The following is a 16064-nucleotide window of genomic DNA, read 5'->3' as shown; positions in this document are numbered from 1 at the left end:
TTTTACATATTGTCACCAGTGCAGTACAGCGTCATCATATAACTGGCATGGCGGTGATCAGGGACACTGACTGGTGACAGTGTGAAAAAAAAAATATATATATATATATTTTTTTATTATTTTAAATTTTTTAGTACATTTTTTTTCTTTTTTTAAGATTTTTTTTTTCACATTTCACTATGTCCAAAGTAGTACAATGTTACCATAGTAACATTGTACTACTTTGGGGAAGTGATCAGTACTCAGGTACTCAGATCTGTCATCGGCCGTGTCCGAGGTACACGGCCGGTGACAGATCGCGACGCTGCGCGGCTCTGCAAGCGCGCAAACTGCGCATGTGCGGGAGGACGCTATATGGTGGCCTCCCGGAAAGCTAGTACATTTTTCCGGACACCATTCGGCCATAGGCCGGGCGTCAAATGGTTAATCTTCATCATCCTGGTAGATGGCAGCAGATTTTTATCAAGAATGTCCTGGTACATTTTTCCATTCATTCTTGCTTCAATGATTTGAAGTTTACCTGTACCATATGCTGAAAAACAGCCCCACACCATGATTTTCTCACCTCCAGACTTCACTGTTGGTATGGTGTTTTGGGGTGATGTGCAGTTCCATTTCACCTCCAAACATGGTGTGTACTATGGCATCCAAAGAGTTCAATTTTGGTCTCATCTGAGCAGACTATATTCTCCCAGTAATTCACAGGCTTGTCTAAATGTTGTACAGCAAACTTTAAAAGAGCTTCAACATGCTTTTTCTTCTCCAGTGGAGTCTTGCATGATGAACGTGCATAGTGGCCATGGCGATTGAGTTCATTACATATTGTTTTCTTTGAAACAATTGTACCTTCTAATTCTAGGTCTTTCTGAAGCTCTCCACAAGTGGCCCTTGGCTCTTGGACAACTCTTCTGATTCTTTTAACTCCTCTGTCAGAAATCATGCGAGGAGCACCTGGTCGTGGCTAGTTTATGATGAAATGATCTTCTTTCCACTTCCGGATTATGGCCCCATCAGTTCTCACTGGAACATTGAGAAGTTTAGAAATCCTTCTGTATGCCATCAGTATGTTTTTCAACAATAAGGTTGCGAAGGTCTTGATAGAGCTCTTGGCATTTACCCATCGTGAGATGTTTCTTATGTGACACCTTGGTAATGAGACACCTTTTTATTGGCCATCTGTTGAGACTGAAGCAGCTGATATAAATTGCACTGACAAGGGGCAGGATTGCTTTCTAATTACTGATAGATTTCAGCTGGCGTCTTGGCTTTTTTGCCTTTTTGTACCTCCCTTTCTTCATGTGTTCAATACTTTTTCTCTGTGTCATTCCATTTTATTACACACAACCTAATTTCTGAACTTTTTTGTCTTGGTTTATTTGTATGTATGGATTGCATGGGTTGTTATCGACATGTGGTGAACATTTCATGTTTAGAAATATATTTACATAGAAAAATGGTGACGTGTTCAATACTTATTTTACCTGCTGCATGAGAGAAGTGTCAGAATTGGCCCGGTAATGAGGTGGTTAAAGAAGCAGAGTGCTGAATAGCAAAAAATGGCCTGGTCATGAAGAGGATAAAATCTTTCAGAGCTCAAGTGGTTGAAGACTCCCAAAAATCAAATTCCCAGGCAGGCACATCAGTCTTGGGTGGTGCTGCAGAAGTATTCCCTGCCTCAAGACTAGCACCACTTTCACAACTCCAGACAATAGCATACTTCAGCCATGAACTGGATCTTCAGCTGTCATAACAGCTGATTTCCCTTAAAGAAGTCCTATTTAAAAGCATGGACATGGTTACTCTTCCCCTTGGAATGGTAGAGCAGTTGCTTTGCAGTCCAGGGTATCACATGCTGGAACTCGTTGTGTCTGTGCCCGCCCTATCTTCTGATCATTTCATCAGACTGCATTACTTATCTGGAACAGGAAAAAAAAAACATCACAGGAGCTGAAGAGGAGTGGTCACAAATAGGAACAGAAATTTAGATCCCTTTGGTGGATTTCTGCCAGATCCATGGAATGCTGTAAAGTAATGGAATCGTTTCAAACAAATGGTTGCAGATCCTCTAAAATAACAATGGATTATTTGTTTTGTAACATTTTTTATAATCATGACCATGATGGTTTTGTCACGCGTTTGCAAACACAGATCATGCAAAACTATTTGACGATCTAACCACATTCATTTCTAAACTTTGCAAAGGCATTAATGAACAGGAACTAGACTTCATAAGAACAGAAGAACCTGTTATTTTAATGATGTTATGGTGAGGTCACTTCTGCAACATAGTCCCCACAGCCCATAAGAAGCACAGCATACAATAACTGCGCCTTGTTTTGAAAAGCAGAAGTCGTGTGCTTGTAATACATTTCCGGATTGTGATTACAGACAAACCTCTCACTTCCTTTTACTGATATTTGCAGCTGTGTGTGTATGTATGTGTGTGTATATATATATATATATATATATATATATATATATATATGTATGTGTGTGTATGTATGTATATATATATATATATATAATGCCAAAACACAGTCTTTCGTTTTAATTTGTATTTAGGGATAGTGATCATATTAAGCCATTTGTTATCACATAGTTGTTTGGCTCCTTTTTAAATCATAATGATAACAGACGAAATCGCCCAAATGGCTGTGATGAAAAGTTTGACCTTGATACAGAAAGCACAGAAAGCCCGGTTACAATATGCCCAACACCTTGACACGCCTCACCTGGCTTTTTTGTGGCATGGTCGCAGTAAACACTTCTTTCTGGCAACGTGACCATGCACCTCATTTTGGTTCAAGTATCGTATTGTGTTCCTGCACAACAACTACACCACCTATTTCCGGAACAGCCTGTATTTCTCTTGAGGTTACCTGTGGGATTTTCTTTGTATCCCGAACAATTTTTCTGGCAGCCATGGCTGTGATTTCTCTTGGTTTACCTGTACTTGGCTTGGCATCAAGAGATCCCTGAATTTTCCACTTCTTAGTAAGTGCATGAACAGTACTGTCTGGCATATTCAAGGCTTTGAATATCTTTTTATATCCTTTTCCATCTTTTTATAGTTCTGTTACCTTGTTGCGCAGGTCTTTTGATCATTCTTTTCTGATTTTCATAGCTCTGTATCTATTTGAACCCTTGAATTTAATAGCTGGTCAAACTTCCATTGGCAGCAATGACTTTAAGTGAGTGCTTTCAGTAGCTCTGAATCAGACCTGCATAATGTTAGGAGGATTTTTTGACCATTGCTCTTTACAAAACTGCTTCAGCCCAGACACATTTGTAGGATAGAAGAAACAGAAGGATGACCGCACACCACAGCGGGATGCTATCTAATAACAAACATTTTATTCCAACAATGTCAGCATACATGCAGCACAAGATACAGAAGATGTTGACGCGTTTCACACAACAAAGCACTTCATCATATGATTATTGTTGAGTGAGACGTGCTTCGAAAAACCACCAAACCATTTACTTTAGGTTCACTCTTTCCTATTTCGTCTTTCAAAATAAATGAGTTAATTGGTTTCATTATTTTCTGCACCTGATAATTTTAAAGCAGCAACTTATATTTTGTTAGAGAGCTAGTCAGGCTTGGATTTATGCTTACAATTCTAAATATTCAGTCTTAAATTATTGTAAATGCACAGATTTTACCTTTTCATTCATTGAGAGGCAGAAGTCTGAAGTGTTTAGTAGTAGTAGACAGTGAGTAGACAGTGGGGGAGATTTACTAAAGCTGGTTCCCTCAGAATCTGGTGCAGCTGTGCATGGTAGCCAATTGGCTTCTAACCTCAGCTTGTTCAGTTAAGCGTTGGCAATAAAACCTGGAAGCTGATTGGTTTTTACAGAAGTGGACCTGATTTTGCACTTTCCATCTTTAGTAAATAAACCCCAGTGTGTAGGGTCAAGCAGTTGATAGTGCAGCAGTACTTGGGGTAACCTCTGAGTCAAGGTGAATAGTCATTCTTGGGCAGAGTTAAATATAGGGGAAGATATACTTTTTATATTAGTAAACTTGCACAGTTAGAATAGTTTAAAGGATAAGTTCACCTTTGGGAACATGTTACATGTTCCACCCATTCTTGGGGTGGAACATGTAATATGTTCCTGATCTTGCAGCTGCCGCCCAGTGGGCTGAATGGCAAAAAACCTGAAAGATCGCTGTACTAACTATGCAATGTTAGTACAGCGATCTCTCCAGCTGTGCCTTTGTGTTCTGACAGGGGAACTCCTTAGATGCTGTACACATGGTTCAAATGGTGCTGAACCGGCTGATATTCAGACGATGTGTGTACCCAGCTTTAGCTGTCCAGTATCAAAAACTGCTGCACTTCCAAGTTGTGTTCTGAACCCAACATTAAGTCAAGTGGCCTTCAACTGCTGTGCATTGTGGGTGCCAGAGTCAACAAAGCCTTTATTTACTTTATTGAAAATGGCTGATGTCAGCGCCTGAGTTCATGGTTGCTGAGCATAAGGTCGTGTGACCTGGACCTGTAGTGTTACTGGATCTCCTTGTTACAGGAGACAGATATGTTTACGCTCATTGTAATATTCTTACGCGTCCTCCGTGAACATTCAAAGCAGACCTAAATGTTTCCTTTTGGTCCAAATTGCAGTAATTTCCAGCACTAAACCCTAATTGTCAACAGGAGGAAAGATTGATATGAAGTACGCTGATACCTAAATAGTCATGGTGACATCTAGTAATAAGTTATTTGCAGTAATTTCCAGCAATAAACCCTAAAGCAATAAACTGGTAACAATCCTATAACAGTAAATATGTGATCTTTATTTTCTTGCCTAGATCCGATACATTTCCCAAACTCAAGGGGTACCAGGAGAACACCTACTAAATGTGGGTACGAAAACATCCAGATTCTTCTGTCGTGATCCAGATGCTCAATACCCCGGCTGGAGATTAAAAGTAAGTAGCATGTATGTAGTCTGATGAAAGGGATCTTTTAATACTGTCATTGATTGCATACAGTTGCTTAAAGAGACTGTCATCAGACCATATATTCATCAAAAATCTCATAAGATTACATGTGTTTTAATGTATTTTTGCATGTTAATTCCATGTATAATCCTCCTTTGTGTAGACATCCAAATGCTTTGAGACTGCTGTGGGGTACTGCCATTTTGGATGTCACTCAAGTGAAACTTCATAGTATTCACGTTCCTCATAACAACATAAAGTTATACAGGGAGGGGCAGAAGAGCTGGACCAGCACAAAAAGTAATTAAACAGACCTAGAAGAGGGGGTGCTATGGCCTACAAGGAGGAAAGCACCTGAGCTAGGAAATTTAATTTTCTGGAGTAGTAAAATTTATATTTCAATATTTTTATTGAAAAACTGTAGAAAGAGTATACAGAAATATAAGAAACATAGCCCACCTACATGGTGAGTCGTGGCAAACAAACAGATTCATAGAGTATATAGGCACATAAGAATGCATCAACCAATGATGTTGTAACAAGAGAACACAACCCCAGTAGGGTAGAACATATTCCATCGGTCTGTAAACCTGGGCAGTTTCAGTTAGTCATCTGACAAAATAAGGAGACCGAAAAAATTGAACAGAAAAATCAGAGGAGAGCGTAAAGAATACAACAAAAAACAAAAAAGAAGAAAGAAAGGAGGAAGGAAAGAAAAAAGAGAAGAGGGACAGCCATAATACGTTCATTAGATAATAGAAATATACCTAATCCGTGATTCCCATGTAACCTCAAATTTAGAGGTATTATTATTAACGATACTCGAAAGTTTATCATAATCCAATTTAAGTTTCTGTTTTGGAGTAGTAAAATTTAAACAAGTTCAAAGGCACATTCTAAATGACTAAAAAATAATTTACAAAAAAGAAAAGCACTGCAATTAAACATTTAAACTTGATTTTTCTGTGCTTTTTCTGATTTTTTTTTTAAAATTTTTATTTATTTATTTCAGGTACTTATATAGCGCTGTCAATTTTATGCAGCGCTTTACACATATATATTGTACATTCACATCAGTCCCTAACCCTCAAGGGGCGTACAATCTAAGGTCCCTAACTCACATTCATACATACACATACTAGGGCCAATTTAGACAGGAGCCAATTAACCTACCAGCATGTCTTTGGAGTGTGGGAGGAAACCGGAGTACTCAGAGGAAACCCATGGAGGCACAGGGAGAACATGCAAACTCCAGGCAGGTGGTGCCATGGCTGGGTTTTCAAACCAATAACCCTAGTACTGCCAGGCAGAAGTGCTAACCATTTAGCCACTGTGCTGCCCTAAGTTGGTGACAGGGTCTCTTTTTTTTTTTTTTTTTTTTTTTTTTTTTTTTTTTTTTAAATGCATAGTTCACTTTTACTCTGAACTGCCTATGCCTGTCTGTAGATGAAAACAAACTGTATATATCTGACCAGAGTTGAATAATGCACTTGTTATAGGTGGATTCTGTTTATATACCTCATAAAGTTTGATTGGAAAACTCACAGGACGTTGCTTGGACGTTTGTAAGAGTGGCCTAGTCATTACTGTTCACCTCCACCATCAGTGAGCAATTTTCTGATTCAAACCGCCTCACGTGCACTTTCTCTCCTCTGATACAGCAGCCCTGAGCTCATCGTTTGAGACTTCACTCGTGATGATAGAGATGGGCAGTAAGGCCTAATGCACACTGATGTTTATTTTTAACTCCCTTTAAAGCCAGCAGCGTTTTGGCAAAAAAAAAAAAAAGCCTGACGCTTGTAAAAGTGTGTACGGCGTTTACACGCGTCAAGCATTTGGGCATCAAGTTCATTGCCCAGAATATATAATTTATTCTGGACAAGCGCTTAATGCGTCTAAGTGCGTCAATCGTTTTTTCAGCCAAAATGGCCTTGCTTCAGGACTCCCTGGCAGTGAGGGTTTTTTTTCTGCTAGGAAATGCTGCTAAAAGCTTGTGTGTGCATGGTCACATAGGATAACATGCAGGAGAGTGTGGAGGCAGGAAAAAAAAAAACACCTGCCGCCCCTAGCAGTAGCTTCAAAAATGCCCATTGTGCATGAGACCTGAGAGCTGGGCCTCTCCTAGCAATGTTCTAACAAAGTCCTGGGAGTTTTCTAGTCAGCCATCATGAAATATGTAAATGTCCTACACCTGTAACAAGAGCGTTTTTCAACTTTAGACAAAGATGCAGTTTGTTTTTAAAAGTCACCCCTTATATGCATAGGCAGTTTTTTGGTAAATAACGGCAGTAGAATCTGGTCTGGTGCAGCATGGTGGCTTGCTGGTGAGTAGGATTGTCTTTCAGGGCTGGGGTACTGGTTGCATTTCTCACCATGCTTTCTGTCTTTATGAATTTTTTTTTCTCCTCCCTGTCCTCCTTTTGGTGCTTCTTCCCTGAAATATACTGGAAGTTTATTGTCTTCTGTCTAAATTGGCACTAGTGTAAATCCACGTGCACATGGCAATACCCATTATTATCATGATAGATGTTACGTTTAGACCTTTTTTCCATTCATTTGTTAAAAGGATGATTGTAGCGTGTGGCAGCGTGCCTGGTTGTGTCTTGCCTCCCTATAAAGTTTTGTATTTTGGTTCTGTCCAGTGAATTTTTTTTTTATTTCCTCCTCAATAGACCTTGGAAGAGCATGAAACAGAGACAGGGATGAAGTCTAAGGAAGCCAGGAAGTATATTTTCAGCAGTTTGGAAGATATAGTGCATGTAAGTAGCTGGAATTTAATACTACATGGTCCATAATTGTGCTTTTAACAGCTCAGTTTGTGTTTAAAGTGGTAGTAAACTCTTTTTTTTTAATTTTTACCTGCAGGTAAGCTTACAATAAAGCTTACCCGTAAGTAAAATGAATATCTCCTAAACGTGCACCATTGTCAAAAATCAAAATATAACCATGGCAATAACATTACAGTACTTGTCTGTATAAACGTAGCCAGTAGCGTCTATTATAGACCTAGGATCCCAGCATCTGATGGTTTGTAGCTCTACTTCCTTTCGTAGGAGAATCAAACAAGATTTATGAATGGAGGAGGCAGACCTATTGTTCATGCGCAGGTCATCCTTTCATAGATGGTGTTTTATTCATAGAAGCTGTAGTGATGGTTTCTAAGAATGGAAAAGCAGTCAGGCACTCTTGATGACAGCCTGTCACAGCCCCTTAATTCTAAAAACCCATGCCACACTGGAAGATTAGGGGTCGGGAGATGGGCATTGGAGGAGGAAGATTTCAGCAAAAGGAGGACACAGCAGCACAAGGGACACACCTCATGTAAGTAATGTCCCTTGTGCTGAATGTTTTTTTTTCTTTGTTTGTTTTAGGTGGACTTAGGCTTTAATCACATCCCCACCACCCTATAGCAGAAATACTGCTACAGGGCAGCAGGGGTTGCACAAACCCATGTGTGTGTATATATATATATGTATATATACATACATGACAGCCGCGGCTGGTGACGCAGGTTAGGCGTGCGTGCCACCTACCTGGAAATGCAAAATTACACATACACACACACACACACACACACACACACACACACACACACATATATATATATATATATATATATATATATATATATGTGTAATTTTGCATTTCCAGGTAGGTGGCAGGCACGCCTAACCTGCGTCACCAGCCGTGGCTGTCAATCGCTGGGTCCTGGCCGGTAATTACTCGCTGGCGCCTGGTGATTTCTGATGATCTCTGATGGGGACGAGGACTGTTTTGTTTACTAACAGTCCTCCTCCCTGTCAGCTCGGGCACACTGCTCTGGATGGCTGTGCACAGCACAGCATCCAGAGCAGTGTGATTACAGTGAAACACACACATCCTGCCCCCCCAGTAAAACACTCCCTCCACACAGTTAACCCTTTGATTGCCCCTCATGTTAACCCCTTCCTGCCCGGTGCCATTAGTACAGTGTCAGTGCTTTTTTTTTTTAGCACTGATCACTGTATTGGTCTCACTGGGGATGTCAGTGACACCAAGTCAGTTCCGCCCAGTGTCAGAATGTCCTCCGCTGTCCCCCGCTATAAGTTGCTGATTGCCGCCATTACTAGTAAAAATAGAAAATTACAAAAAAATCCCAGTTTATATACTGCCATTTGTAAACACTATAACTTCCATGTAAACCAATTAATTTTCATGTCTCGGGATTTTTTTTTTCAGCAAAGACATGTCGCAGAATAAATTTTGCCCTAAATTTTCGATTAAATTGGATTATTTTTTTCAATTTTTTTACTGGGCATGTTTAATAGCAAAAAGTTAAATATATTGCTATTTTCCCCAAAATTGTCGGTCTTTTTTTTTGTTATCTCATAGCGCAAAAAAATAAAAACCGCACAGGCGATCAAATACCACCAAAAGAAAGCTCAATTCATGGGATGTAAATTTCATTTGGATGAAGCGTTCAATGACCGCGCAATTGTCAAATAAAGTAACTCAGCGCCATAACACAAAAAATGGCCTGGGGGGGGGGGGGGAATCCTAAGGAGGGCAAGTGGTTAAACCAGGGTGGGCACAGTTAGCAAAGGACTCTCTGAGTGTCCAGTTTAATAGAACAGATAATTTGTGTATTAGCCATCCCAGAGACAAAATAGCAAATTGATTTTATTAGAACATATACACAGCTCTCTCATTAAAACTATAGAAGTATGCGTATACATAACAATTATAATTCCGCATGTTTTCCTTGTTGAATCCTCTGTTATACAATCAGTCTTTTGTTTATAAAAAAAAAAAAAAGACAGTTACCACATCCTGGATATCCTATTTTTGTAAGAAATAACGAGTAGTTAACTTGACATCTTGTGGGTGTTATTTGAGTTTTCCTGTCCTCTCCCTCTTTTTTGTTGTGTTCCTCATAGCACTGTGTGTTCCCTTTTACTGGACATATAATGCCTTACACCCTAACACATTCACTTTGTGTACTTGTTCCCTGATTGTTGATCAGAGTTCTTTGTGCTTTTTTGTGCTTTGTGTATTGTATTAAATAAAAAATGCTATTGTAAATTTTAAATTTAGGTTACATTTCTTTTATAATAAAATTAAAAATTCAAAGCAGAAAAGGAGATGCTGTGTAACTGGCACTTTTACATAATTAAAAAGTATGTCTGACGTGAAAGCAGTTAAAGCAATTGCTTACGAATGTATGAATAAGAAGCTTTAATAGTGCCTCCACCTTGTTATATAATGATGTGACCTTCATCTGCACCTTATGTTATGGACTGAATAATTAAGGTCTATGTATGGTCTGTGACACATAATTAATGACTCTGGGTAACTGCCACTATAGGTTAGCAGTAAACCTATGTTTAAATAGGTTGCAAAAGATTTACAAGCATGGTCATTTTTGATGCAGAATGTTGGCTAACCCATTCCACACAAACAAACAAACAAACACTTTTGGGCATATAATGTATTTATTCATAAAAGCTCAGTTCCAGTTTTAGACATAGTTGAGAAGTGAAATCAGGTAATATCATACATTTCTCTTTTTATGCTCCCTTTTGGCTGGTTAAAAGAGAAGTTATGAAAAAAAAAAAAAAAGAACATGTATACTCACCTAAGTGGATATGGCATCAATGTGATGCTGCAGCTGTCCCTGCCACTTCTAAGACTGAGAACTGAGTGATCAAAGACTGTTAATTGCTCAATTCCTGTTCTTCAGTGGTCCGGAGACTATCAGTCACTACTCCCTGTTCTGCCCTTCCAGTGCTTACTGGAGCATCGGGCTGTGAAGGGGGTGGGAGCAGCTGGCTGAGAGGCTCAGTGAGCTGCCGGTCCAGGCATCTGGATGGATCCTGACAGTAAGATTCCGGTCATTAATATATGGTCTGCAGATTTCCCTACATTTAATTAACTTCCAAAAAAGCTGCTTAAAGCTGCACAGTGCATGAAGTAAAGTTGCTATCAGGTTTAGTTGATTTCAGTAACCATCTCTCTGTACCGGGGAGCTCATATGCATTTAGATCAGCCACGTCAACTAGTAAAATATAAAACATTGAGACTGCACAGAGGGCCACAGCAAAGTGAGCATTCAGAAATAAGAAATAAACAAATATGTGTGTGTGTATATGTGTGTATATATATATATATATATATATATATATATATATATATATATATATATATATATATATACAGTCAGGTCCATAAATATTGGGACATCAACACAATTCTAACATTTTTGGCTCTATACACCACCACAATGGATTTGAAATGAAACGATCAAGATGTGCTTTAACTGCAGACTGTCAGCTTTAATTTGAGGGTATTTACATCCAAATCAGGTGAACGGTGTAGGAATTACAACAGTTTGCATATGTGCCTCCCACTTGTTAAGGGACCAAAAGTAATGGGCCAGAATAATAATCATAAATCAAACTTTCACTTTTTAATACTTGGTTGTAAATCCTTTGCAGTCAATTACAGCCTGAAGTCTGGAACGCATAGACATCACCAGACGCTGGGTTTCATCCCTGGTGATGCTCTGCCAGGCCTCTACTGCAACGGTCTTCAGTTCCTGCTTGTTCTTGGGGCATTTTCCCTTCAGTTTTGTCTTCAGCAAGTGAAATGCATGCTCAATCGGATTCAGGTCAGGTGATTGACTTGGCCATTGCATAACATTCCACTTCTTTCCCTTAAAAAACTCTTTGGTTGCTCTTGCAGTCTGCTTTGGGTCATTGTCCATCTGCACTGTGAAGTGGCGTCCAATGAGTTGTGAAGCATTTGGCTGAATATGAGCAGATAATATTGCCCGAAACACTTCAGAATTCATCCTGCTGCTTTTGTCAGCAGTGACATCATCAATAAATACAAGAGAACCAGTTCCATTAGCAGCCATACATGCCCACGCCATGACACTACCACCACCATGCTTCACTGATGAGGTGGTATGCTTAGGATCATGAGCAGTTCCTTTCCTTCTCCATACTCTTCTCTTCCCATCACTCTGGTACACGTTGATCTTGGTCTCATCTGTCCATAGGATGTTGTTCCAGAACTGTGAAGGCTTTTTTAGATGTCGTTTGGCAAACTCTAATCTGGCCTTCCTGTTTTTGAGGCTCACCAATGGTTTCCATCTTGTGGTGAACCCTCTGTATTCACTCTGGTGAAGTCTTCTCCTGATTGTTGACTTTGACACACATACACCTACCTCCTGGAGAGTGTTCTTGATCTGGCCAACTGTTGTGAAGGGTGTTTTCTTCACCAGGGAAAGAATTCTTCGCTCATCCACCACAGTTGTTTTCCGTGATCTTCCGGGTCTTTTGGTGTTGCTGAACTCACCGCCATCACTCTTCTTTTTAAGAATGTCCAAAACAGTTGTTTTGGCCAAGCCTAATGTTTTTGCTATCTCTCTGATGGGTTTGTTTTGTTTTTTCAGCCTAATGATGGCTTGCTTCACTGATAGTGACAGCTGTTTGGATCTCATCTTGAGAGTTGACAGAAACAGATTCCAAATGCAAATAGCACACTTGAAGTGAACTCTGGACCTTTTATCTGCTCATTGTAATTGGGATAATGAGGGAATAACACACACCTGGCCATGGAACAGCTGAGAGAGAAGCCAACTGTCCCATTACTTTTGGTCCCTTAACAAGTGGGAGGCACATATACAAACTGTTGTAATTCCTACACCGTTCACCTGATTTGGATGTAAATACCCTCAAATTAAAGCTGGCAGTCTGCAGTTAAAGAACATCTTGTTCGTTTCATTTCAAATCCATTGTGGTGGTGTATAGAGCCAAAAATGTTAGAATTGTGTCGATGTCCCAATATTTATGGACCTGACTGTATGTATATGTATATATATATATATATATATGTATGTATGTATATATATATATATATATATATATATATATATATGTATGTGTGTGTGTGTGTGTATATATATATATATATATATATATATATATATATATACATACATATATACACACACACATATATATGAACCCGCGGCAATGATCAGATCACCTTTTATCGGTAAATAGCACTCAGAAGAGAGAAAGATGATGGCTGATTGGTGATTTTAAATTTAAAGTAAAAAAATTTTAAGAACAGAGGATGTCCGATCAGCTGCACTTCAAATCATCCACTTTATTTAACCAGGATAAAACCAATACAGACAGTGGAAATACAATGGGGGACTGGCAGGTAAATGTGTTTCACGCTAAAAACCGTGCTTATTCATTTATTTATTTGGGGTAATGAATAAGCGCTGGCTTTAGCATGAAGCACGTTTACTTGCCAGTCCCCCATTGTATTTTCACTGTCTGTATTGGTTTTATCTTGGTTCAATAAAGTGGATTGTTTGGAATGCAGCTGATTGGACTTCTTTTGTTCTCATCTATGCAGCACACGAGTTGGGCTAGCACCTACAGGAGGAGTTGTGCTTGGAGTTTGGGAGTCTCTCTACCTTGAGCAGTGGTAAACATAAAATGTTTTGTAAAGCACTGCCTATTGCTAAATAAACCCTCATTGTATGATCAGTTCAGCTGCCCTGCTACTCAAATCCCTAGAGCAAGGCCTACTTCTGAATGGCTCTGAAACTGGTGCAGAATATGCAGACTGGTGTATTTACTGGCAGAATCATCCTCCTTTCTCTGAGCTGCAAGGAAACTTAGCCAGCTTTAAGAGGACTGTGAGATATGTTGAAGTAGTGGCTCTTAGTGTTTTTTAGTTTATCACATTGAGCACAGTAAGCTAGACTGTGCACATTTATTACCCCAGAACTTGCCGTTTACAACTTTCAATGCTGCTGAATGTCTAGTCTTCATAGGAAATTATTAAAGCCCCTTTCATACAGGGTAGATTCTGCTCCAGTCAGCAGGGGATCAGCTCACAGATCTCCTGCTGATTGGAGCAGAGCAGGTGGATAACACATCTGTGTCCACTCAGTTTCTGCTCTATGGGCAGCTGGTAGTAAAAGGACTCCATTGTACATTTACACCCAACTACTCTATGATCTCATCCACCTACGGGGCTGGGCATTTCTGTTGATGCACACAGTGTGAGGAGGCAGAACTCTAGCCCCTGCATGCAAGAGTGGCTCCATAGGATACTGCAGGAGAAATGAACCACTGTAGGACAGCAGTCATGGCACCAGCTTAAACTGGAACATAGGCAAGGACAAAAGCTAAAGAAGCTGCATACTCAGTAAGTGCTTAAATATCCTAAAGAAAATGATAAAAAAAAAGGGGGTTTAATATTACTTTAAACCCTAATTCAAGAAAACACGTTAAAGTGGAGTTCCACTCACCCTGTCAAAAATAGCTGCTGACTTTTAAAAAACAGCCACTTACCTGTCCCTTGGTCCCGCGGTGTGTCCCCTGCAGCCCGTTTCACCGGCCGTCCTGTATTCCTGGAGGCCGGCATCTTCAGTGTGGGCACCAGGCTGTGATAGCTTGCGGCTTCACAGCCGGGTGCCCACTGTGCATGCACAAGCAGCGCTGCGCTTCTTGAATGGTCCTGCAGTCTTCTGGGACCTGTCACATGTCCCAAAAGACTACAGGGAGGGAGGACACCTTCCGTTTCCGATCGCCTAGGCTATTGGACTGGAAGTGGGAGCGGGTACCCACTCAAACCCCCCCCCCCCCCCACCTCCCTAAGGTGCCAATCCTTAATGGGGAGCGGGGGAGCAGTCCTTAAAGCGGAACTTCCCCTTTTGGGTGGAGCTCCGCTTTAAGGCTCCATGCACCTAGTGTTTTGGTTTTTTTTTTAAGTTCAAAAAATGGTGGGGAAAAACGCTAGATAAAAAATGCTGGTAATAGTATTTTTTTAGTAGTGTTTAGGAGCATTCGCGTTTTAGTAACGTTTTTACAGTACATGTAGAGGAAAAAAAAAAAAAGCTGTTAGGAGCATTTTAGCAGCGTTTAGGAGTGTTTAGCGTTTTTTTTTTCTGCTGGAAAAACACACCAAAAAGGTCTACAAAAACATTTTTTTTGCTGCTCCTAAAAGCAGGAAGAAATATGCTGATATAGCTTCTAGGAGCCTAAAAGGAAATCTACTGGGTTACAAATGATTAAATCTTAGGTGGTGTATGCTACCTCCCGCATCACTGCCTGTGTTTTACAAATTACACTTTTATTGAGTGCTGTGTATAACTTTTGCTATATTTCCAACGATCAGACAGCAGACTTGCGACTCTCCTACACACAAGCTGCCCTGTTCGCCCCTCATCTCCTGATGATTTCACTTTAACACTGTAATAATGTTTCCTGAATGGCTTTAGAACATTACTTTTTTTCAGTTTTTCTTTAATATTTGAAATGTGCAGAACTGATTTTAATGTCCTCTTAATACTTCTTGTTTTTGCTCCCAGGTGAACATGGTGATGGATCTGGATGGTAGTGACTTGGTGGCTGAAAAAGCAGATAGGAGAGAGTTTGTGGGCCTGTTGAAGAAAATGTTGATGGTTGACGCAGATGCAAGAATCAGCCCAGCGGAATCCCTAAACCACTCCTTTGTTACCATGAAACACCTCCTTGATTTCCCCCACAGCAACCAGTAAGTCCTCAGCGCCTGCTAAGTGTTTCTCCCCGGCCGCCACTTATTTTCAGAATAGGCCCTCATTGCCGGAACAATCCCTTTTCTGTAATAAAGGACACTGAAATGCCACAGCTGGCCAACAGCACGCCTTGTGTAATGCTAATGAGATTTTTCTATAAACTTCTAATCTTCCATCTTACAGAATTCAAAGTAGCCCTCTCACAGCCTTTTTTCACCAAAGGATTTGTTTTGTGGTTTTTAGAAAGAGTGAGAGATTTAAAGGACAGTGAGGTCAGATGTTTAGACGCTTGTCTGGAGTGCACTAAACCTAGCAGAAGTGTGCCGTCAGATCGCTATTGCACGAGGCAGAAGTCTTATATGCTCTGTAAATGTCCATTGAAATTTATTTTCGGGGTAGAAATATTTACAGGTTGGTTCAGCAGACTGTCCAACTTTGAAAGTGGGAGCTATTTAAAGCGACTCTGTACTTAATGCAGACTAAACAAACGGATGCAGAGACTGAATATTGGAGACCATAAGATTTCTTCCATAACTGTGCTGATCAGATCCG

At 40.0% G+C, this 16064-nt stretch overlaps 1 protein-coding gene across 2 annotated transcripts in view; it reads left to right on the top strand.

Moving 5' to 3' along the window:
• The window catches only part of HIPK3 (homeodomain interacting protein kinase 3), a 191352-nt gene that overhangs the window by 138085 nt on the left and 37203 nt on the right, over positions 1-16064 (top strand). For both annotated transcript variants that reach the window (XM_089675876.1, XM_089675875.1), the window contains exons 4-6: positions 4817-4936; positions 7621-7707; positions 15327-15511. In XM_089675876.1, coding sequence (XP_089532002.1) covers positions 4817-4936; positions 7621-7707; positions 15327-15511 — 392 coding nt within the window. The remainder of the gene's footprint in view (positions 1-4816; positions 4937-7620; positions 7708-15326; positions 15512-16064) is intronic.

Source organism: Staurois parvus, unplaced genomic scaffold (genome assembly GCF_062004578.1).
Source record: "Staurois parvus isolate SC_StPar_1 unplaced genomic scaffold, SC_StPar_1.0 ptg000159l, whole genome shotgun sequence".
Lineage (NCBI taxonomy): Eukaryota > Metazoa > Chordata > Amphibia > Anura > Ranidae > Staurois > Staurois parvus.
The sequence above is the reverse complement of the archived record's forward strand: the minus strand, read 5'-3'. Positions and strand labels throughout refer to the sequence as shown.